The sequence below is a fragment of the Pleurodeles waltl genome, chromosome 7, assembly GCF_031143425.1.
Source record: "Pleurodeles waltl isolate 20211129_DDA chromosome 7, aPleWal1.hap1.20221129, whole genome shotgun sequence".
Taxonomy (NCBI): Eukaryota; Metazoa; Chordata; class Amphibia; order Caudata; family Salamandridae; genus Pleurodeles; species Pleurodeles waltl.
The window spans coordinates 1422597926-1422624084 of NC_090446.1; the positions used below are offsets into that span (position 1 = coordinate 1422597926).

A 26159-nucleotide genomic window follows, 5' to 3' on the forward strand; every position below is an offset into this window, starting at 1 on the left:
TTCCAGTACAACAGGCCAATGAAGCACAGGTAGGTAGAGGTAACGAAATACCTATACAAGATGATAGCATAACTGAAGAAAGGGAGAAAAAAAGTGTTTGAGAAGGAGGTACGACAGGGGTAATGGGTAGGTTTAGTAGGTGTGGCAGGAAAATCACAAGACCGGGGAAGCTTAGTGAATATGTATGCAGTTGAGTCCAAACTCTATGTGAAACTAAAAAGTAGATGATATGTTTCTTATAGTCATTAGACATTTTTGGGTATTGATGGAATCAGAACGATGTTTTGTTATTCATGAGAAATGTTATATATATAAAAAAAAAAGAACAAATGTGTGTAAGGGGGAAGATGTGTTGTATCTTTGTTATTGCTATAGTGTATGCTTTATTACTAAGTAATGTAAATTCCCATGTTGTCGGGCTCCCGCTAGCGATGCGCGTGAGTCAGAGAACAGGGGAATGTTAGGAAGGGAATGTTCTTTGGAGTTGGGAGACGGTTGGTGGAGACCGACCGGAGGGGTGGATGTAACCGTCCGTGTGCTGCAGCCGGGGCTCTTATATCAGGATTAAACTAATTTCTCTCACCGTGATTTCTCTGTCGGCGTTTCCTTATTCATACAGAGAAGATTATCTCAACAAATTAGCAACTCTTTGCCCAACACTATGGGATGGCACAAGCAGCAGACAATCCCCAGAATGCTTGTTATGTTCAGGCAGTACTAACACATGTATAGTCTATAAAGGCTATAAAGGAAAATAATTAATTGAGAATGTAGCAGAGATTTTCTTCATCAGTACAAGTGGGTATTATACCTGTCAACCTTATGGTCTTCTCCCAAACTTTTTGATTTTGCTAGCTTGCCTCAAGTGTTGTTGAATTTGTTTTTGTTGGCCATAGTACTCCAGTGCTTACGTCCTTGTGCTCACTCCCCTAAACATGGTTTGATTGGTATGTACCTAATTGGCATATTACATTTACACATGTGCCCAGTGTGTGCTGCAGAATAACATAGAAAGTGAACAAAAACGTGGGGAAATAAAGATATTTCTCCTCATTGCACCTGTCATGGGGAGGTGTATGGTTTAGACGCATTCCCAGGTTTAAATTGGCTTGTAAATCTGGGAATGCATCAAAACCAATGGGTGTTGCATGGAATGCTCCCCTGACGCAGTGTATGGCAACGCAGCAACTTGCACTGCTTTGTCTTGCACCATATCTATGAGGCCATGAAAAGCCCCACAAAACGGGTTTGTGTGGCCTTGTAGATATGGGTTTTCACTACACGCTGTCCGAGTGTCATAAAAACGGACTCACCAGTGGCGCAAGAAGTTTGTAGATATGCCCAAATTTCTGAAAGTAAGAATTTTGACTTGGTCGAAGTTGGTTTCCGTATCCAACCTGTGCTCCATTGTGGATAAGTACTGGTCAAGTACAGCCAGATGACCGTGATTGGCACATAATGATTTTTGGCTCTAAAGCTTTATTTAAAATTAAAAAATGAATAACGTTTTGTCATTTTGGTGTCATTTTATGTATTACAATTTACTCTGTTTTTCTAAATTGGTTTAGGAGTTTTCTTGATGGTTTTTCATTCTATTACTGGTTTAGTACTGTATAAATACTTTTTCATACTGCATCTAAGTTAAGGGTGTCTGCTGTGTGACATAACAACCAGGATGTTGAACTCATATCTATTAAGTGACTTTAGTAGTTCACCCTGACGATTTGTGGACACAACAGTTGGCACCAGTGTTTGCGTTTATTTTATTTATTTTTTTACTTACTCCACCTCCCACCTCCACTCTCCTTCCCACTTTCGTGCTGGACATTTCCCCACCTATACCTACAGCATCTTTTAATCAGGTGCTGTATTGCAGGTGGTGAAATGTCCATCAGCAAAAATGATACAACACAAACTCTGCATATACACCCTGACAGGGGCTGGGGTTATTACTTGATGTGGATACTCAACTAATGCCCCTATTTCTTACAGTGAGCATAAAGAAAAGATGCATTTGCTATAAAAAAAACAAGGGACAATGTGCAAGCTGTCCTTGGTAAGGCTGGGCTTTTGGGTCCATGATTGTTGACTCTATGCTGCTGGAATTAGGATGATTGAAATTGAGGCATAGGGCTTATTTATTTAAGAGATTTCTATAGAGCTGGCTAGGCCCAAGGGTACTGGAGCACTTTACAACATTGTTATGCAATATCAATCAATAATAATACTTTATAATATTGTCAGAGGCATTGTCAGCAATAATAATGCAGCTATGACCAAAATGTTGAGGTTTGAGTCATTGTAGAGTCCTTAGGAGACACATGCCCAGAGCAAGGTGGTAATTCCAGAGTTAGTCAGCGGTTATTTTCTGGGTAGTTGAGGTGTTGATTGAGGAGGAATTATTTTAGTTGTCTCTTGAAGCTCATGAACAAGGGATTAGCTCTGATATGTACTGGGAGGGAGTTCTAGATTTGGATGTGTTGCCTGAAAAAGAGCAACAGGGGGCTTTTTATTTATGTTTTTGGGTGGGATGAGAAGAAGAGAAGAAGTGTTTTGGAGCATCTTAGATTTCTAGCTCGACATATATGTGAGGGGAATGTGTTTTTTAGTCAAGGTTTTAGGTTTGCAAGGGTTTCTGGGTGAAAAAAGAAAACTGATGAGAGTTATGCATGTCAGCCCATTCTGGATACTGGTGGAAACATGTGCTGCATCCATTTTTCAACTGGGTCTACCCATACAAGTGTGAGACTGTGAATTTTCTAACATGTTTAGTAATGAATTTGGTATACTAAATGTATGATGAATTAACGTATGATGAATGGACAGGATCCACCAGTACCTGGAATTTATTACATTTGTGAGAGAAATGCATATTACCGTCTTCCTAGAGGATGGTATGGAACATGTTACTTGGGAATAGTCTTTCCAAAAATCTATCAGTTGTAAGACTTGAGTAAGATTCCTGAAACAATGAAATTTGAAACGAGACACAAGCGAGAATCAATTTCTAGCATTGTGCGAGACATTTTTGGGGCTATAATTCCTTCAGTAGAAGTAGTCTTGAATTCAATCAAAATACAGAAGTTGTCTACAATAGTGGATAACATGTTGACAAGATATTCTGGAGCTATTATTCTTCTAGACACAGAATTGGCTGCTACAAGGCCATGGCACTTCAGAACTGCCTTGTGTTAGACATTCTTTTATCAAAAGAGGGCGGAGTTTGTAAATTACTTGGTTCAAACCATTGTTGCTCATTTATTCCTGATAACTCAGGTAAAGTTAAAGAGTTGACTAAAAATATAACAACTAATAAGGAAGATTTAAAAGAACTAACAGAAACTACAGTATGGGAAAAAGCTGACAAAGGGATTAAAGCTGTGGGAAACTGGTTTAGTAATGTGGGTAGAAGCATCATTTGACAATAGCAAAATGGGTGTCAATAATTGTATTTTGTCTAATTGGAATTTGGGGAACTTATAAAATGATAAAATGTTTAAAAAGAAGAAAATTGGAAAAGAATAGAAGGAATTTAGAAATTTAAATAAATGTATTTTATAGAGGAAATAAAACGAGAAAGAGAAATAATGCAAATATAAATTAGACAAAATTTTGAAAATTGATGATAATATGAATTTAATATAGATTGATGTGATGACATAAATAGTCATCAGAGGGGGGACTATGAGAGTGTGAACGTTCTAACATGTTTATTAATGAATTTGGTATACTAAATGTATGATGAATTGTATGTGTAATGTGTAAAACGGGAGACTTTTGAAAATGGTTGCCACAGTTCATTTTCTGTTCCTAACTGAGCAAAATTGTAACTAAATGTTGTGGTTATCTTCTATAATTCAATGCTTACATAAAAGTGTATTCGATATTTTAATAGATGTGTCCACAGCTACCCCTAGAGAGTTGCTGCATTATGTCTTACAAGGCCATGTTTTAACTGAGCATTGCATAAGTTGAATGTTCTATTCTTTGAGAATGTTACTAATACGTGATTTTTTCCTCGAGGATGGAAGAGATGTTTGGGCGAGATGGAGCAATGGAGCTACAGACGAGACGGAAGAGGAAAAGTTACTGTTGAGAAAATGTTCTAGTTAATGTATTATTGTTGTATTTTAAGTTATCAATTACATTTTCAATTGGCTGAAAAGTAACCACCCCATGAACTCACCAATCATAAGATTTTCAGAGATTAGTATAACAACCTAGATGGGACTTTCTAGAGTCAGATGAGATTGCAGATTTTAGCAGGGGAGATTGAAGTAATTAGAGTCCAGTGTTCCTGTAGCAGTGTGGGTTTAGCTGATGTTAGGCCGATTCTTCTGAAGACATATCTGATGGTGTCCCCTTGCTGAAGTAGACTGCTTGTTGCTATCTATTGGGATGATGTACGTACGTCATTGTAATGTTATATGTGTTTCTTTTGCTTTCCAGGTACAAGCTGCAACTTACAATTTGATTGCCGCATATTATTAATAATATTTTTTTTATTATTAACCTGAGTTGAAGAGTTTTTCTAAATTTGTGTTTCTAAATTCTTTTTTTCCAATGAAGCCCAATATGTTAACGTTCATTTGTGGTTAGAGAGGGAATTAACTTGAAATGCTCATGGTTTATATTGACATCATTTGAGTGTTGTACTAATGTATACTTTGCCATTATTACCAGTTCTGGTATTATTAATAAGTGTAATTCTTTTGGAGATTATCTGCTTGGTTGTTTTGATTAAACTGAGATATATAAGACATTCTAATAAACCGCTATTTACTCTATATGCTTACCATTTGTATTTGAGAGTTATTTTCATAACATTAGCATTGTTAATCGAGGGATTTTTTTAAATAATTCTTCTTAATAAACTGGTGTGGTTATTGTTGGAGGTTTAATATCATTGATTATGCTGATTATTGTTGATGCTCACATTGCTCATTGAGCGCAGAATCCACTATACAGTAGAAATAATAGCTAGGATTCCGTGGCACTGCAGCACAAGTGAGGTACCATTGTTATCAGGAGATTTAGGGGAACACTGGGTGGATGGATATTTGTCACCCTGCATATTCCAGAACTTTCTATCACAGAAATGTGAAGAAAATGTGTTTTTTGGTCAAAGTTTGAGGTTTGCAAGGAATTTTGGGTAAAAATATGAGGGGAGAGCCACACAACTCAGCTCATCCTGGATACCCTTAGGTGCTAAACCTAGATCTACCCATATCCGAAGAAGGTCAGCTTTCGGTGGAAACATTAGTTGCATCCATGTTGAATTTTGGGACGTTTTATGGCACAGGCACTAGGGCACACGTGATGTACCATTTTTATAAGGAGACATGGAGGAATACTGGGTGGAATGAAGTTTGTGGCCACCCGCAGAGTTCAGAACTTTCCACTACAGATATGAAAGGGTAATATCTTTTTTTAGTCAAAGTTTGAGGTTTGCAAGGGATTCTGGGTAAAAAAGAAAACTGATGAGAGTCATGCATGTCAGCCCATTTTGGACACCCCTTGATGTCTAGTTTTGAAAAATGTAGAGGTTGGTTAGGTCTCACTGGGTGCCAGCTAAGCTAGAGTTCAAATCTACAGCTACCCACATCAGAAAAAGAGGGTCAGTTTTCAGTGGAAAAATGTGCTGCATCTATTTTTATTTTGAGCCATTTCTTGTTGTGGGCACGAGGTCCAAACATACAAGTGAGGTATTATTGTTATCAGGAGATTTAGGGGAACACTGGGTGGATGGAGATTTGTGACTCCCTGCATATTCCAGAACTTTCCATCACAGAAATGTAAAGAAAAAGTCTTTTTTTAGTCAAAGTTTGAGGTTTGCAAGGATTTTGTTTGGTAAAAATACTTGGGGAGAGCCACACAAGTCAGCTCATCCTGGTGACCCTGAGGTGTCTAGCTTTAAAAATGTACAGTTTGGTTAGGTTTGTCCAGCTGAGCTATGGTCCAAAACCTAGAGCTACCCACATCCAAAAAAGAGGGTCAATTTTAAGTGGAAAAATATGCTGCATCTATGTTGCGTTTTGGGCCATTTTCTGTAAAAGGCACTAGGATACATGTGAGGCACAATTTTTATCAGAAGACATGGGGAAATTCTAAGTGCAAGGAGATTTGTGTCTCCCCACAGAATCAAGCTCCTTCCATCAAAGAAACCTGAGAAAAATGTTGGTTTTTTTAGCAAAAATTTGAGGTGTTCAAGGGATTCTGGGTAAAAAAAACTTGCCAAGAGCCAAGCACGTCAGCCCATTCTGGATACCGCTCAGTGTCTAGTTTTGAAAAATGTACAGGTTGGTTAGGTTTCCCTAGATGCCAGCTGAGCTAGAGTCCCAAATCCACAGCTACCCATATCGAAAAAGAGGGTCAGTTTTCGGTGGAAAAATGTGCTGCATCCATGTCGTGTTTTGGGCTGTTTCCTGTTGTGGGCACTAGAGCACAAGTGAGATATCATTTTTATTGAGAGACATGGGGGAAGTTTGTGGCTCCCCCCAGAGTCCAGAACTTTCCATCACAGAAACATGAGAAAATCAAGTTTATTTAGTTAAAGTTTAAGGTTTTTTGGGTGAACAACATGATGAAAGTCATGTAAGCCAGCCCATTTTGGATACCCCAAAGTGACTAGTTTTGAAACATGTACTGGTTGGTTAGGTTTCCCTAGGTGCCAGCTGAGCTAGGGTCCAAAATCTACAGCTAACCATATTGGAAATGAGAGGGTACGTTTTCAGTGGAAAAATGCAATACATCCATGTTGCATTTTGGGCCTTTTCCTGTCACAGGCACTACGCCTACTCAAACAAGTGAAGTACCATTTGTTTCGGGAGACAAGTGGAAGCATAGAGTCATAGAACATTTATTATTATCAATTGGATTTCACTGCAAATGTAAGCCAGTGTATAAGAAAGGTGACATTTTGAAAAATACCCTCCAAATCATACGCTAGTATGGAACCCACAAATTCAGAGATGTAGAGTAAGTAAATAAGAACTGGCTGTACTTGGTACTCAATGAAAAACAATTGTACAGTGCAGCTCAGTTGTTTGCTCCGGGTACCTTGGGTTCTTGGGGAACCTACAAACCCTATTTATCCCTGCGTCTGTCAGACTTAATGGTATGTGGCTTTTGTCAATTCCCATTGTGGCTAAAAGTTACAGATGAAAATGTTGTCACAAATGCCCATTTTTGCCTCCTCATTTTCAATATTTCTCTATTTCCTTGGGGTAACCGTGAGGGATATACACATATGACTGCTTCCTGAATTTGGCTTTTTGTGGATGAAATGTAAAGATTTTCTGATTCACCCATGGGTTTCACACTGCTTTCTACCGCAAAACTGGAAGTAGGTTGAGAGCACAAAAAATAGGGAACATAGGCTACCTCTTAGAAAAATGCTAAAACTGTGGTGCACAATTAGTTTTTGTGATTCAGTCCTACAAGTTCCTGAGGCCTGGGAAGATGGTGACTTTAGTACAGCAAACCATTTGTGGATGCCATGTTAAGAGAAAAAACAGACCCTTTTATCTGGTGCTCTTTTTCACCATTTTTCAAAAAAAATTCAAAATTTAGTTAGTTTTTGTCAATTTTCTTACTCTCCTCCGGGGAATCTTAAAAGGACACAAATTTGGCATGGATAGCTTATATGGACAAAACATTCTAGAGGCCTAAGTGTGAACTACCCCACATAGCCCAAACAAGGCTTAGCACTTGGGGTTGGGGGAAAGAACCTAGCAGCGAAGGGGTTAAAGTTCTGTTTCAAAGTGACAGCCGGGCTGCATTCAATTGATTTTTTTCTCATCATTTACTGAGTATAGTTTTATTTGCTTACCTTTGAAATGAACAGCCAAGAGGAAAGTGTTTTGATAAATGTCTTTTTTTGGTACAGACACAAAAAAAAATATCAGCTTATCTTAATTTAATGTTTGGAAATGAATGGTTGAAACTGTCCTTACTGGTTGGCTATGAAATCAATGCCAAGATCCTCTTCTAATTGTGTATCTTTGCAATTCCCTAATGAACCAGATGTAAAATATGACAACATCTCTAAAAATCTCCAAGCATTAGTATAATGGGCATAAACATCATTCTTGGTACAATAATAAAGTAGTGGAGCCAGTATGCAATTGAGGTCGTTAGTCCATGCTTTGTGGAAAACCAGTTGAATATCAATTAGATCAATTTTACTGAATGCCAAGAAATTATAATCATTTATACAATAGTGCAAACAGAAGAATGTGAGAAGGACACATTGAGGCCCGTATTTATACTCCGTTTGCGCCGAATTAGCGTCGTTTTTTTCGACGCAAATTCGGCGCAAAACTAACGCCATATTTATACTTTGGCGTTAGACGCGTCTAGCGCCAAAGTATGGGCAAATAGCGTCATTTTTTTGCGTGAACGCCTTCCTTGCGTTAATGAGATGCAAGGAAGGCGTTCCCGTCTAAAAAAATGACGGCGACGCAAATGCGTCGTATTTATACTCCCGGGCAAAAGTCACGCCCGGGAGGTGGCGGGTCAAAAAACCCCGCATTTGCGCCACTATTTAACGCCTGGGTCAGGGTAGGCGTTAAGGGGCCTGTGGGCTCAAAATGAGCTCACAGGTGCCCTCCCCTGCCCCCAGGGACCCCCCCTGCCACCCCTGCCCACCCCAGGAGGACACCCAAGGATGGAGGGACCCACCCCAGGGACATTCAGGTAAGTTCAGGTAAGTATAATTTTTTATATATTTTTTTTTTTTTTGGGTGGCATAGGGGGGCCTTATTTGTCCCCCCCTACATGCCACTATGCCCAATGACCATGCCCAGGGGACATAAGTCCCCTGGGCATGGCCATTGGGCAAGGGGGCATGACTCCTGTCTTTACTAAGACAGGAGTCATTTAAATGGCGTCTGGGCGGCGAAAATAATGGCGCAAATCGGGTTGAGGCGATTTTTTTGCCTCAACCTGACTTGCCCCATTTTAAGACGCCCTAACGCCATTTTCCCCCTACGCCGGCGCTGCCTGGTCTACGTGGTTTTTTTCCACGCACACCAGGCAGCGCCGGTCTGCTAGCGCCGGCTAACGCCATTCCATAAATACGGCGCCCGCATGGCGCTTCAGAATGGCGTTAGACGGCGCTAAATTTTTTGACGCTAAACTGCGTTAGCGCAGTTTAGCGTCAAAAAGTATAAATATGGGCCTGAGTTTTAATGTCAAACAGTGTAAGTGATTCCACTGGAGTTTTGTGATTCCACTGGAGTTCTGTGACCAACACTACTGTTATATCCTATAGAACCCATATCCTATTTACATTGGGATTGGATCAGGACTTAAAAATGACACACATATAACCACCCTTATTTCAAAAAGCTTCTAGTACACTGGGATGTGATGGGCTATCCTGTAATATGTCAAAAGAGGCATCACAATGGTGAGCCTCGGTTCTACCCCCATTATACAGGGCAATACTTAGAGGGTCATGTCATACCTTATATCTTGAAAAGAGTGGTATCTTTTGCCCTACATGAATGCAAAGACATTCCAAGTTCTAGTGTTTTATTGACTGTTCTAAATCTTTGTATTTAGCTGGAATACATTGTGAGGACTTTCCCAACAATTGATTCATGTTATAGCAAATGTGCACCTAAATACCTTATCCTCCAACTAATGAATCTGAAAGAAGCAAGGCCATACATGATAAGGGCACCTGGTAATGTGTGACAGGAAAGTATATTGACAATGACTCCTTAATATTTAGTTAAGTGATCCTGACAGCAACCCATTTCAGACAATTATATTTTCCCAACTATCAGGCAATTAAATGTCAGCACATATTATGCAAATTACATGTGGTTATGCGACAGGACCCGTATGTCACTGTATTTTGTATGCATTATCCAACTTCTCACATTGTTACACCCAGGGGTGGCTCCTTCGCAATTGCAAAGGAGTGTCGCCCCCCTGACTAAGCCAGTAGCCGAACAATAAAATGATATATCATTATTGTTTTATTTTCTCAGCTCCTGTCTCATCCAGGAGCATGTGAAGGGAGGGGCGGGGCTGAGCCATGGGAGGGGAAGAGGGACAGGGAAGTGAAGTCTGTGCACCTCTAAGTACGCATGTGTGTTTGGCTGACCATCTCAGGCGCACTTAGGTTTCTCCAACCCGGCTGTGCTACACGGCCAGGTTGGAGAAACTGTACAGGCTCCACCGCACTGTCTGAATGGCAGAACAAGCCACTCAGACCAATCCTGGCACTGCTCTCATGCTAAGTTAAGCATGAAAGCATTGCCAGGATTGCTGGGAGCCTCTGCTGGTGTCCCAGTGAATGCTGGGATACCAGAAGAAAAGCAGAGGAGTGAGTTGGCAGGCAGCGCCAGAAACAGGTACATTTTTTAAAATTATTGTTTTTTTCCCCCACGTCCCTCCCACTGCTCAACCCTTCCCTTGAGATTTGCGGCCACCACCGCTGTTTATACCCCTGGAGTGAACACTAAAAACATAACATTATGGTATTTAGAACCAATCGTATCCAGAGAGTAGTGTCATGGAGAAGACGAGAACTTATAAATCCTGGCATCTTCTTACGATAACGTTTCTCTGAGATGAATATATTTAATGAAGAGCAGTCATCCATTTATCATTATTCAGTTTTGTTGCATAAACCATAAAAAGAAACACAGTAAAATTCAGCAACAAAAAAATAGCAGTAAAACACATTTAAGGATCAAACAATAATCTCAGCGCACACTAAATTTGGAGGTAGCTTCATAGGAATTCCTTAGATTGTTTCATCAAATATATGCGGTGGGCAACCACAAGTCAATGTTTGCAAGGCCATAATTATTATTAAAATACATTCTTGTACCCCCCATATCACTTCCTTCATTAAAATATACCATTGATTAAATGAAAGCACTGCCAATATACAAATGATGCAGCCTTCTCAAGAATTCATCTTTAGCTATGCTACATTGACAGTGAAAAGTGGCTGGGCAGCATGATTATTCTTGAGCCGGATGTGATTCATTATGCTTAGCTCAGCTAAACCTTATTCAAATTGAGTATTATATTTAAAAGGACTAGTTGCAGCAAATGGGCCATTCATATAAGCATATTATTTCAATTTTCCTGAGAGTGGCTTTATTCCCTGAATTTGATGGCGCTGCTACCGGAAGTTAATGTATTGAAACCGGCTTTGAGATAGGTGGTCAACACTCATTTATATTACCTAGCGATGAAAGCTCATATATTGTCACTTTTTTGTAGAAGTATTAATAATGAGTGTTTCGTATTTCAATGGTCCATGTAACACGAAGCAATGCAAACTCTTTCAATGTCCTTAAATTGAAAAATTAATAACACACTTCATCCACTTACTAGTGTCTACGAGTTGTGAGAGACTGTCAAGGGCCAAGTCACTCTAAACAACTATGTAGATTATGTGTTGAGAAATTGGAATTCTTAGAGCATCTACTATTGGAATGGAAAGAACTATCACAATTGAGAAATTAATTATTCTCTAGGACATAATAGAGAAAACATAATTGTTAGAAATTGCATCTCCAGTTGGCAGGGGTATTCACCCTGTCCAAGTAGGGACCACGATCCTAGTCAGGGTCAGGGTAAGTCACAACAGACCCTGTGCTCACCCTTTGGTAGCTTAGCACAGAGCAGTCAGGTGTAACTTAAGAGGCAATATGTAAACTATTTGTGCAACTTACAAGCAGCATCACAGTGAAGAGACCACAAAAACACTTCACAGTCGGTTAGAAAAATAAAGTATATTTTTGTCAACAAAACAGGACCAAAATGATGAAATCCGATAAGTAGAAGGCAAGATATACATTTTCAAAGAATAAATGAAACTGTGGTGCTTAGAATCAGAAAGCACCAACTGGGGCTATCTGCTAGCGCTAGGTGGGGCCAAAGACAAAGGTTTGTGCCAATCGTGATGGACCACAGGTCAGCTACATGAACCACGCAGGGCCTGTTGAACAAAATTACCTTCGTCCTTGAAATGCGTCAGTTCTGATCAACTCAACAGTGTCAATGCATCGGTTCTGTGTTTGCAATGAAGAAAGCAGTGAAGCAATGGGCCACAGTCATTCTGGAGGATAAAGGTGATGCATCGATTCTGGGCCACGCAGAGGGGATGATGCATCGCACAGACGTTAATGCAGTTCTCCAATTATTGCAGCAGTAGCACGCTGTTGTTGATGGTGATGTAGTGTCCTTGATCATCGCAGCAGCGGCAATGAGGTAGTGATGCATTGACATCAAAAGCAATGTGTTGATTCTGATCGGTACATTAAGGTTGATGCACAGTTCTTTGCATGAGCAACAAGTAAAAACCCACTTCCATGGACCAAGGACTGGGTTGTCACCACTTGGCATGACAGGACTCACAGTTGGTAGAGTCCATTGGCTGTAGCAGGATTTTGGTAGCTTATTGTGTTCCTGAGACTTCACAAAACAGGAGGCCAGCAGGCTACCCACATGGAGGCAATCTGGGTTCAAGTGATGCAGGTCCAGTCCTTCTCACCCAGGCAGGGCAGCAGCCGGTAGCAGGGCAACTCGGCAAGAGTCCAGCGAGGCAAGAAGTTAGCAGTACAGCAGTTCTTTAAGCAATTCAGCTGCCCTCCCTGACAGAGTCTTTAAAGGGCAAGAAGTTTACAGAGTTGCTGAAGTCAGTGGCCCAGTGCTTTTGCCCAGTTGTACCTTTGAAGTGGGGGAGACTCCAAAGAAGGCTCTTTGAATTGCCTAGAGGCTTTCCTTCCTGCCAGGGTACCAAACTCAATACAGAGGGGTATGCAGCTCTTTGTGTGGGGCAGGACACTGCCCTTTTGGGTGCACATATCAGCCCATCCACCTACCCAGCCCAGGAAGACCCATCTGCATGGTGGTGGGCCAGCAGGAAGTGAAATGCCCATCAGGCACACCTATGCTCCCTTTGTGTGTGGCTGTCTGGAGGGAATGCACAAAGACTAGCTGTTACCCATCCCAGACTTATATTGAATACAGACAGAAGGCACAGAATGGTTTAGATAAGGAAAATGCCCACTTTCTAAGACTGGCATTTTCAGACTTGCAACTTAAAATACAACTTCACCATGAGTTGGGATTTTTAAGTTGTGTGTCCAGAGACACCAAACCCAAAATATTCATCTTGTCCTAATTAAAAAATAAACGTATAAAATGTAACAAGTTACTCCCAATGCAATCCTGTGTGAGATGATAGGACTTTCAGTAGTAGAAAATGAACTAACAGGACATGTTATATTTAAAGGTACATGCCCTACCTTTTAAAAGTTTTGCACCCTGACCCGTGAGTCACATAAGGCCCACCTTAGGGGCAACTTGTATGTATGAAAAGGAAAGGAAGGTTTTAGGCCCAGCAATAGGTTTACTTTGCCTGGTCGACATGACAGTGCAAAACTGCACACACAAGCTCTGCAATGGCAGGCCTGAGCCATGGTTAGAGGGCTACTTAAGTGGGGGGCACATCAGTGCTGCAGGCCGGCAAGTAGCATTTAATGTACAGTCCCTGGGCACAGGTAGTGCATGTTACTAGGGACTTATAGATAAATTAAATATCCCATTTAGGGTTCAGCCATTGTTACCATGATTTAGGGGGGAGAGCACAATCACTTTAGTACTGGTTATCAGTGCACAGAGTCCTAAAACCAGCAGAAACAAGATCAGATGATTGATTTTATATTTTGTGGAATTGGTAATTTCTACTGACAAATAATATTTTATTTATATGGTTTAACCAGCAATAATAAAAATAAAGGTGGTTTTAGCTCCAATAATAAAATTCATAGCATGGAAACATGCTGTATTGGAAGATAAACTGCGTCAAAGCGGCATATAGACAACATTTTCTTTGTATTTCCTAAGAAACTAGCTTTTAAGTTTATCTAATAATCAAGGTTTTTATTTGATCGTGGCATCTTCACTTTTTTCCATTAAACAAGCACAATTTAGACATACATATTGAATTATTTTATCACACATATATTGGGGCAGAATTAGGGTCTTTATTACTGTAATCAGTAACATAAAACTGTAAACAAACAAAACGTCATTCAACAAAAAATATGTAAAACATGATTTACTCAAACCGGTGCTTCATTACAACCAAAAAACACTATACTGGAATCAAGTTTTGCGTCTACACATATTTGCAATCTAAAATCTTATTATAACATGATCATTTGAGGTGTCCCAAAACTGCAATACTTTGCTTTTAATAGATTGTTTATCGGACTATAGAACAGTGCACCTGACTAAATGAACATTCTGTCAGTTTAGTTCAAAACATATGTAGGCATGGATGTTAAAACATAGTTTTGTTTTGCTTACCTGCCTCGTAATCATATAAGACTTTTGCTGAACGTAACTGGAAGTTTTCAGTATCTGCTAAAGTGGAAATTAACACAGTGGTGTGTCCATTGGCAAATACATATTTTTATCTAAAAGGCATGTTTCTGAGCATGAGTTTCAAACAAAAATCATAAGCTGTTCAGGAATGATAAAGGTATTTAGAGCCATACCACAAGATGCACAGGTTGTCATTAACAGTGATTTAATGATATGCTATTCATTTTGCAAATCAACTGAAATTTACTTAGGTTGTCAGTATTAAGACTAGACTAAGAAAGAAATGCTGGGCCTGATTTAAAAAGATGTAAGAGGGTTTCCATGAAATGAGAGAATTTGATGTCTGTCTGGACTGATCAAATTCAAGTCTGCTTTGGGAGAAAATCCTTCCACAGGAGTACGAGAACAACACAATTAAATGTTCACATTATGTTTTACGCTTTATTTTAGCGCAAAAAGTGTCCTTGCATCCAAAATTGAGGCAAGGATATATTTCACACAAAAATATAAAATAAATGACAAATTTGTATTTTGCATAATTTTGCTTAATTTTCTAAATATTTTCTAAATTTAGCATAGTTACACAACTGGAGAATACGCAATTTTCGCTCTCCTGTAACCCAAATTTCTAAAATATCTGTGCTTGATGGTATTGTACAGGCTGTATTAAGAAATATTGTTTGGCTTTCCCAGAGCAATTAGAAGTTACTGATATTTTATCTTTAGTAGCCTACAGCTCCTGTATCTAATACCCTCAAGCTGGGAACCAACAACCACTTTTTGCACATGATAGTGTGAGAGATTTTAACCCCAATACTCAAATGCACACCAATATTTACTCCCGGGAGGTTCTATTTCAGCAACCTTGATCTCACACCAGGAGTCATTACCCTCCTAATCATTAGGCTAAAATAAATTAGCAGAATAAACAGTAATTGGGAACACTGAATAACCGAGCTACAATCCAGAGAAAAGTTATTTTTTTATTACAAACTCTCAAATTCAAGCAGTACAGAATAGTTGTTCAGTGCATGAAGAAATAAATACAGAGTACATAATCAGAAATCAGAATAACTCAAAGTCCCAAGTGGACAGCAAAATCAAAAGAGTACATAGACGGCATCCCCAACGTGGAGGAGCTCCGAAATTCTTGATTGCAAAAACTGCTGACAGCATCTCTAGTAAGAAGGGAAAACTCTCTCAGAAATAGGTAAGAGTCCCTGGAGGAACTCAGAAAGTTTCCTAGCTCAGACCAAATCCAGGGGTTTTTATATTCATTTCTAGCATAAAAATTGATCAAGACTGCAACTCACAGTGGTATGACTAATGATAACATTCTCTAAGATAATTACACGTCATTATAAGGCTCCTAGAACTAACCCCCTTTAAAGACGTCTCCAGCAGTGTATGCGCTGTTGCTGTCCGTAGATGCACAACACATTATGTTACATTAGTTAAACAATAGTCTATCCAACAGTGTTTCCTACCAGCTCCACATCAGGAAACTGCAACAGAAGAGCCCCGAAATGGTTACATTCAGAGCACAAAGGGGCACATTTATACTCTGTTTGCGCCGGATTTGCGTCGTTTTTTTTTACGCAAATCCAACGCAAAACTAACTCCATATTTATACTTTGGCGTTCGACGCGTCGAGCGCCAAAGATCTTGGAGTTTGCGTCATTTTTTAGCTTGGACACCTTCCTTGCGTTAATGATATGCAAGGTAGGCGTTCCCTACTAAAAAATGACTCCGAGGCATGTGCGCCGTATTTATACTCCCGGGCAAAAATGACGCCCGGGAGTGGGCGGGTCAAAAAAAATGACGTCCAGCCGCGTTTGAGTCATTTTTTAATGCCTGCTCAGGGCAGGCGTTAAGGGACCTGTGGGCTCGGAAGGAGCCCAGAGGTGCCCTCCCATGCCCCCAGGGACACACCCTGACACCCTTGCCCACCCCAGGAGGACACCCAAGAATGGAGGGACCCATCCCAGGGAACTTAAGGTAAGTTCAGGTAAGTATTATTATTATTATTTTTTTTGTGGCATAGGGGGGCCTGATTTGTGCCCCCCTACATGCCACTATGCCCAATGGCCATGCCCAGGGGACACAAGTCCCCTGGGCATGGCCATTGGGCAAGGGGGCATGACTCCTGTCTTTGCTAAGACAGGAGTAATTTCAATGGGGGTTGGGAGTCAAAAAAACGGCGCAAATCGGGTTGAGGCGAAAATTTTGCCTCAGCCTGACTTGCCCCATTTTTTTACGCCCAAGCTCCATATTCCCCTACGCCGGCGCTGCCTGGTGTAAGTCATTTTTTTTTACGCACACCAGGCAGCTCCGCCGGCTAACGCCGGCTAACGTCATTGAATAAATACGGCGCCCGCATGGCGCTTCAGAATGGCGTTAGCCAGCGTTAAATTTTTGGACGCACAACTGCGTTGGCGCAATTGTGCGTCGAAAAGTATAAATATGGTCCAAAGTTTCTTTGTTAGAGGGGCAATAACTAGTTATATCACAGTTTTCTGTATCTGTGAAGACTGCATAAACTGTCGGTAGCGAAATCATGATGGGGGCCTTGATTGAAGAAACAACATCAATTTTAATTAAGTGGTGTTTCAAATAATAATGTTGTAAAAATAAAACACATTAACACATTTCTAAATGCTTCAGCAGACACGTTTCAAGTGCAATATTATTAATTCATTGGTTTTGATCTGAATTCAACATACAAATCATTCATATCCAAAACAACTTCTCACCCACGAGTTCACATAAAAAAAAAACTTTCAGAATAGCAAGACAAAGCAGACAAACATACTACAATAACAGTCATTAAAGGAATGTCTAGCCAGTTGTTTTATTTTAGATAGTAGGAGTACTTTAATAGATGTGTCATTAACTTCTGTGTGATAAAACAATATGTATACTAAATTACAGTGCAAACACCAGCTTGGAACACCTTCTAAGGGGCCTCCTATAAATTCCAGGTGCAAATTACCTACCTGGAACATTCATATCCAGTGTGTCAATCCCTTCAAACCTCGTTGATTTATGTTATCTGCAAGATTCTATGAGTCGATTAAAGCTCCTATAGAGCTATTGTGTTTTTTGCAGAAGTAGCACCAAAATGCCGCTAATTTTGCAAAGTCAAGGGAGGCCCATAGAAAACAATGGAAGCATAATTTTAACACCTGCCTTAGACAGGAGTTAAAAATGACGCTAATAATGGCACAGTGAATGCTTTTAAATTTCACTGCAACATTTTTTGGGGCCTCCTAACTGGGAAACGCCGCCTTGCATACATTATGTCTGGCGAAGTCATAATGTGGCACAATGGTTTATAAAGTGGCACAATGCGTGTTTTGTGCCACGTTGTACATATGGTGCAAAGAAAATTCCTCCATAATGCCACATCAGCATAAAACAAATGACACTATTCTGCCGCAAGATGCGCAAGGGTCTTGTAAATATGCCCCTTAGCTTGTAATATGCTGGACCCCTCCTCTCCAGTTGCAATGGGTATGGCAGATTACACTCTTCACCTGCACTATCCTGCTACCTAGACATTCAGCCTTTTGCAATGTAACTGAGTGCAGATGCCAGAGTCCACAGTGCTCACTTCTGTAGGTACTGCCACACGTCCTGTCACAAGTGGAGTGTATAGTGCGCCTTCTTTCCAGGCTGTCCAACAGGTCTACTCCATAGTAGACCGTAGTGAGAAGAAGGGAACTTGTGCCACCAGCCCTGTCCTGGAGAGAGAGTCCCACAGGAGTCTAGGAGTATTAATTCGAAGTGAGTGCGCCGTCACAGTACCTGACCTGGTCAACAGTTGCATTGGTCATAACACCTCCTTCCTATCCAGGCTTTTCTGTCCCTGTTCCCTTGGCAAGTGTTTAAGAAAGAATGTACTTTGATTGGGGAAGCACTGTTCCAATCAGATGATCCCACATAGTCCGTTCACCCCTAAATAACATTCAATAAACCAGCCTACTCATCATTTCATTAACAAGCACAACCTGTTTTGGATTCAGTGTGTGGTACCATTCCATTAGAGCGAAAACAACTGATGTTTTCAAACTTTTCGGTTCTCATTTAGACTGTGCTCGATCTTTATTTAGGCCTCTCCAAATATTTGCTACTTTGGTTCCAGTCAGTTCAAAACAAACAAGCAGTCTGCCTGCTACTGGGTTGTCAGTCATTTCAGACCTCTATTTGTGCCCAATACTAGCCTCTAAAAAAGCACCTTCAATTTCAAGGGTGTGTGCATCATATACGTGACCTGACAGGTGTGGTCCTGATGTGCTACACTAAGGTTATTGTGCAGTAGTTATTCTTTTGCTGTCACCCCCCAGATATCATTTAGAGATTAAGCTGCAAACTGGATTTAAGAGATTACTATTTTAGGAGGCATGCTGTGTGTATCCTTGGTTAGTATGCTTCGTGCTCCAGATGTGATATGAAAGCAATCTTCCATTAATGTAAAATGTCTAATAATTCACCAAAGGCAAATGCAATTCTTACATCCCTCTAGAAGGGACAGAGGCCAGAAGAACTGGCCTGCTCTTTGTAAGGACAAAAGTATACTCGTCTACCTTAATAGTGGGTCATGAATTATTCTGGTCTTGAAACAAAGGATCTCTAGCATTTCTGACAATGAAAGTAAAGGCAGATTCAGCACCCTTTCTGTTACTTTCAATAGCTTTTGGCCCCGAAAAGTGTTTTCAAACTGAAGGGTAATCTATGGACCTCAATTTTGTTGACCCTTAATCTCAGTCCACGCTTTTATTTTTAGCCGTAACCCAGAGTTTCCTGGAACAGGTATCCCACACCTTTCCAGCTATTATATCACTAACCTGCAACCTGCATCTATGGTGGGAGCTGTGTTGGACTTTAACATTGCCTCCCATCCATACATGTGTCACAATGACTGGATCGGATCAAGGAAGGCAAATCTTTAAACACAGCTGTGGCTCTGTAAGACAATTGTGTATCATTCTGCCGTTAGTGAGCAGTGCCTAACAGGGAAAAGAAATAAACATAATGAATGGTCTGGGAATTAAACAGAAGTCAAATTATCCTAGGAAGGTATTTTAATGTGTTCAGTGACACTATAAACAAGTTTTCCTTAGAGCTGGCATACTACTGTTCAGCTTGATTACTTTTTTCTTCGGATTGTGTGTGCTGAAGGGCTCTTTCATGATGAAATGTGTACATGTGCACCAAAGGTTTTAAAAACTTGCTTCAATACCGATTTAGGGTCTGATTTATATCTTGGCGGATGGGTTACTCTGTCACAAATGTGACGGTTACTCCGTCCGCCACATTAAAATTACTACAGGATATAAGAGAACCTACGTGGGCGGGATATCCGTCACATTTGTGAAAGAGTAACCCAGTCCGTCAAGACATAAATTGGGCCCTTACTTTCTTCAGTCACAGTTTTCCAGCCATGTTCCTGTGAATTTATTTATTTTAGTTCTTGCAGGGGGAGAAAATCGGAATATGTGCTCCAAAGTGAAAAAAAATCTTCCCAAATGGATATTCCCTAGTCCTTCTTACCCTGGGAAGTGATTTACTCCCACCTTTGATGGTAATAAATCTCCAACATTTTTGCAGGTTGAAAGGTGTCAAATTTATGAGGTTGTGGTTGTGTTTGGAATAGCAAAATTGCAAAGAATTTCTGGCCTGCAACGCTAACTCCTTGCAAATGGGAATACTATATGGGAAATACATACATTTATGAGTACTAAGTCAACCTTTCTGAATTAGGATAGTAGTTTTACACTCATAATTCTGACTTACACCTAGTCCAGTGCTATTGCTATAGTAATCATCTTCTTTGGGAATATGAGCTGTGGATACATAAGTAAAAAATATCAGTAGTTAGTATGGAACCTTTTTCAAAATAAATCAAGGGTCATAACTCATGGTGTTCCACAAAAACGTGTATGAAACATGTTCACTCACTGAGCTCGATAAAGTTACTCAGGCTATGAAAAAGGGCACATATATGCTTAAGATTGGGGATGATAATTTGTCAGTTCTTAGACACATGTAAATATGACCTCGAATAAGGAGTCTGTTTTACCTTGAGCTCTAGATGGTTTATCTTTCTTTCGCATTGGGAATAATTTCTTCTGAATCATATTCAAGAACCTGCTTTTCTTCTCTGGCAATTTCCTTTCAGTATTTGGGTAATCATAGATCACCTCCCTAGAATAAGATCAATACAAAATTATTACGTATGAAAGGACGCCAATGCTGGTTGAATTCTGAAAGTTAGAACTCTGAAAACTAATTAACAATATGTAAACCATTTATTATGTGCTAATGTTCACATATTGTGTACCTTAAAAATGGGAAGAGAATGCAATTAACAAAAAAGTAATTTCCCAACAGTGGTAGAGCAAATGGGGTAATTTTGCATTATGCTCATACCTAACACTTGTGTTGCCTCAGTTTAATGCTTTTATTCCATCCAGAATTGTCAACTTTACCCAGAAAGAAACTCTCCTCTGCTAACAATGATAGTGAGACCAAAAAGTCTTTGCAAACATTAATTAAGGTCATAATTTCAAAATGCAGAAGCCTGATACTATAGCTCCAATGACGGCACACTGTAAGGTTTAAGTTATTCATGTAAAAGCACCTAGAAATTATTCAACTGGAAACCAAAAACTGTTAACCTATTCCACACCAAAACTGGTGCTGTGTTTACACTCGAACTTTGACTTATTATTTTCACATATCAGAAGGGTCCTTATCTGAACCTGAGAAGTTGCAACCATTTAAAAAACCAATGATGATTCAAACATTTTTATTCTTTTTCACTAAGCCTTTTGACAACAGAAGAAATACTGAGGCCCATATTTATACTTTTTGACTCAAATCTGAGCAAACAAAAAGTATAGCGCTGGCTTGCGTCGTTTCAGAGCGCCAGCCTGGTGCCAAATTTATGGAACGCCGCAAGCTGGCGCACAGGGTGGGCTATCGTAAAATAAAAAATGACGTTAGCCGGATGGGGGTGGCGGTATGGGAAAAGAGGGTTTTGCAACAAAAAATTACATTAGACTGGTTAGAGGCAAAAAAAAATGCCTAGCCTAGCATTATTTTCAGACACAAAACCATTCATACCACATGACTCCTGTCTTAGGTGCCCACCACCTCAATGGCAAGCAAAGGGGACCATGGTCCCCTAGGCATGGCCATTGCACCCTGTGCCATGCAGGGGTCCCCAAGTTGGGCCCCCGATGTGGGTAGGGGTATTCCAGGGGCTTCAGGTGGGCACCTGTGGACCCATTCCATGGTGTTTCACCATGGAAATGGGTCCACAGGTCCCCTAATGCCTGGTATGACCCAGGCATTAAATAATGATGCACAGCCAGCTTCAAACCATTAATTAGCCCCTCCTCCCACCAGTGTGTCATATTAGCACGGGGATAAATATGGGGCTATGGGGCTAGCACCATTTTTTAGATGTGAACGCAACCTTGCACCTCATTGACGATGGTGCATCTAAAAAATGGTGCAAACTCCAATATTTTGACGTTAGACGTGTCTAACGTCAAAATATAAATATGAAGTTAGTCTTGCGCCAAATTTGTGTAAAAAAAATGACACAAATTTGGTGCAAATGGAGTATAAATATGCCCCTGAATCTCTGTACAGATAACAGCACAAACGGGTAGCTATTTGGAAGCACTCAGCTGTTCATACGATTGTAGTCCATAGTATCAACCTCAAAAATATCAACCTACCAAAATATGGAGGTCAAAATATTGAGCGCCAAAAAAACCAAAACACTACACTCAATAAATTGCAAAATTATGTATTCAAAAATATCGTCTAAAAGCTGGGATAAAATGGGCCTGATTTAAGAAATATGGCCCTGCATCCAATGCAGAGCCACTTTTGCTGCTCCCCTTAGCGCCCCCCTACTGCCACTATGTGTGCACCATATTTAATATACAGTGCACCACGGCGCAGGGTAGGGGCAATAGCTTTTAAATTTTTAACTCCCTAGACCCTCTTAAATTTGGGCCCATGTTTAAATATATAACATGACACGCAAGGAGCATGAAAAAAGCCTACATGGTAGTGGAAGGAGAGAGGAATGCAGATTGGTAGAAGTACTAACAGAGAAAACACAATACTTTGTAAAAGAACCACACTCCCCCTGCATTCCAATTACTCATCACCCTGGCGGGGTGGCAGCCCCCTGCAGCCCCTAGGGCTAATGGAAGCCCTAGGAGGGGCGACATGAGCACTACCCTCCTTATTAAACTCCACAATGCCCTCGGGACCTGGCCCACCCACGGGCTAATAAAAAGAAAAGGGCAGGAAAATGTCCTTTTTTAATAAAAAGAAATCTCAGGAAAATCTGCGGATCCACAGATTTTTCTGAGATTTTCTTTTTTTAAAATTCTCTTTAGCTCTGATGGGGTCCCTCAGGAACCCCAGTACCAGAGCTAAGGGGTCAGGGTGACTCTTCCCTAGCCCCTTTTCTGTCCTTTTACTTTATTTTTTGATGGCTGCCAACACTTCCTTGTAGAAGGGTTGGCAGACAATCAGATATCAGCAGAGGGACAGTTGGATCCGCGGAGGATCTGCATCCCTATATATCTACATTTTTTTGGCCTTACATTACTCCCAAACTACTTCAAGGATTTGCACCAAACCACAAAAAGCACACTTTCTGGACCAAGAGCTAGCTTTCTGCTAAATTTGGTGTGGTTCTGTCCAACGGGTTGAGTTGTAGTCGTGTTCAGAAATTTGAAAACTCCCATTGAGCCGCAGCACTGGCTTACCACCAGTCTTTCAATGGCAGTGCAACTGCCATGGAAAGGCTGGTGGTAAGTGGCGTTGTAATCAGCATGGTGGTGCTGAGTTCCGCGCCGCCATGGCTTAGCAAACCTTTGAATGCCATCAGCCCGTCAGGTACCATGTTTCCGGCGATGACGACTGCCCCCTGGCGGTCTGACTCCCAGAGTCATAATGTAGAAGTCAGACCGCCTAGAGTGTGGTGGTCCGATCATCAACACAAGTTGGTGGGACCACCAGATTTGTAATGAGGCCCTTAGTCTGTATTGGAAAAAAATATATCTTTTGTCAACTGTAAGAAACACCCAAGGGGGGGGGCAAGATATAACAAAAGCACATGAAAACAAGAATGTAGAAATAACTTGGGCAAAAGTAGTTGTTACACCGTACATGTGGAAAAGTGTCATTAAGCTATATACAACAGTAGAGGTATTAAGGTATTGCTAGGGGCATAACTAGTAGGGTATAGATGTATCAGGTTGTAGGCAGACGTGAGAATCAGGCTGTTGGTTGAGGAAGGTCTGAACTCTTCTCAATCAACAGCCACAATCCTTGTCAGAGTGAACCACAAAAGTCACAAAATTAACCTATGCTTAACCCTCTGGTAGCTTGGCACAAAAGCCGTCAGACTTGACTCAGAAGCAATGTATAAGTAGTTGTGCAGCACACAAACAGTAATAAAGTGAAACAACACACGCGAAAATACCACACCAATTCAGAAAAACAGAGTAAAATTTAAATGAATTATTTGACACCAAACAACAGAAAATCCATTTAATAGAATAGACAGAGAAATGCAATTTTAAAGATTTAAGGTAAGTAAAGCAGCTAAAAGCAAAAGCACCATTCTGGTTAGGCCAGACAGGGACAAAAGTCACAACTTTAGGCTGACCACAATGGAGTGTAGGCCGGGTATAGAGACCAGGTTAGTTCCACTGAGAATGGTACATTATATCGGTAATGTGGAATATTTGGTCTCACTACATTGGTTCCAGTGAGGAGCTGAGAATGGTGCAATGCAAGTCCATACGTCTGGTTGCCTTGACCTGCATTGGTTCTGATGAGGATCTACGAGGGCTGTGATGCTAGGCTTTTCATTGAATTGTGTCATACTGTGTCAGTTCTGAGGAAACCCACAGTTGGGCCAGAAGGAGTACACTCTGATGTCAGCCAGGGGTTTAGGATCTAGGCGGGAACTCACTCCAGCATAGGACAGCTGAAAACACTGGCAGGTCAAGTTGAATCTCTCCAAATGGGCAGAAGCATGGCAGGTCTCTGGAGCTTGTTATGACTCTGCAGCTAAGAACAGTACATCAGTCAGGTAGCTGTTGGATTCATTCTAGTGGTTCAGAGTTCAAGGGACAGGTCCAGTACTCCTTCCTCATGTAATAAGGCAGCAGGGCAGTCCTAGTCTTACAGAGGTCCAGACATGATCTGCGCACATTCTCTGCCAGCTCCCCCGTAACAATTCTACTGTCCAAAGGACTGTGGGCAAACTCTTCGACAGAGAAGTTGCACTCACAGCACCCACTGCCCCCTAGGCGTGACAGTGTTGCACTATACAGATGCTGATTGACTGATTGATAGATCTAAAAAGTAGGTCCGGGGCTCCCATTTTTTTAATCTGGTACTAGCTTTGAAATGGGAGGAGCTTCTGGAGTTTACCCTCCTCAAAGAGGTCTTTTGAATTTCTTGCTCCCCTGTTCTGGTCACAAGCTGCTCAAAGTCATATTAGGATAGTGTGAAGTTCTGTGCTTGTGAACTGAGACAGTGTATTTAAAATGCAAATGTGACAAAAGACAGCTCTGCTCTCCTGCTAAAAACCCAGACCCCCTATTGTATGGTGGTGTGGGTGGGAAACACAAAGGCCAAATATAAATAGTCATGCTTCCAAGGAAACAGGCTACACGCACTGAATAGTTAGGCCAAAACAATGGCAACTTTCTAAAAATGGCATTTTCAGAATTGTGTCTCAAAATCAACTTTTTAATTGAAGACAGTTTTACATTACAATTTCACAGTCACCATTATGACCTATTAAATGTAATAAGGAAATCCAAAGAGTATCTAATGGGAGACGTAGGCATTACAGTAGTGAAAAACACATTTGTGAGCTTTTCATTGCCAGAACATGTAAAGTTTTAAACCACATGTTGAAAAAAGTAATACATCTAGAAGTACTACCTTCTGGTATTGACCAACGTTCCCAGTGTTATGTTTGGAGCTGCCCCAGGGGTATGTTTCCAAGTGTGCTGCTGTGAATTCCAGGTGATTCCTCTCTCTAGGTCCCGTGCAATGTGTGCTGCAGTCTACATAGTGGAGAAGTAAACGTAGGAGCAATGGAGTCTTTATGCAAATGCATCCTTTTTTTATTATTGAGTGGGGAAAGCCTTTCCTCTACACCCTCCAGCAAATATGAGAGTGATGAATTCTCCTTTCTGGCCAAGAGGGTGAGTTACTCCAGACGATAGCTGGAGAAAAGTTCTTACAATTTCCAGTGTGAGGAAGTGTCAGGGAGGTGTTTGGAATGACCACAAATTTAAATGTGAGAAGCCCAGTTGGGCTACAAATAGACAGTAATTGCCCATGAGGTGGGTTTCCTGGAGCATGAAAATGTTGGTTCCAAAAGGATGGGCCACTTTGAACACTGCTCTGCATTTTATCTTGTCAAGTATACCATTTATGTTCCATGAGAGGACTTACAATCTACCCGGAGATCCCTGTATATGCATGCACCATGCCCATATGTTCTGGTCTGACATAGCACTGTGTAATCGATAGTTGCACTGGGACCATCTCAAGTGTCACATGTGTATCTATGACATGCAATACCAACTGGTAGAGGAAAAAAAACTCTTAACACCCTCCCCCAACCTTAACTTCCTTCCCATTCTTCATAAATTAGACGCACCTGTCATTGTGAAACTAGGTACAGGAGCACACTGTGATACCTGAGATGTGAATCTTCTCTCTTGAGC

General features: G+C 40.7%; 1 protein-coding gene across 4 annotated transcripts in view; it reads right to left on the minus strand.

The window, feature by feature from the left end:
- The window catches only part of LOC138246438 (zinc finger protein RFP-like), a 175730-nt gene that overhangs the window by 22167 nt on the left and 127404 nt on the right, over nt 1-26159 (minus strand). For 2 of the 4 annotated variants that reach the window (XM_069201052.1, XM_069201049.1), the window contains 2 exons: nt 20450-20574; nt 14350-14406 (listed from right to left, as the gene is read on the minus strand). In XM_069201052.1, the coding sequence (XP_069057153.1) occupies nt 14350-14406; nt 20450-20574 (182 nt within the window). The remainder of the gene's footprint in view (nt 1-14349; nt 14407-20449; nt 20575-26159) is intronic. The other 2 variants (XM_069201051.1, XM_069201053.1) reach the window with 2 other exon arrangements.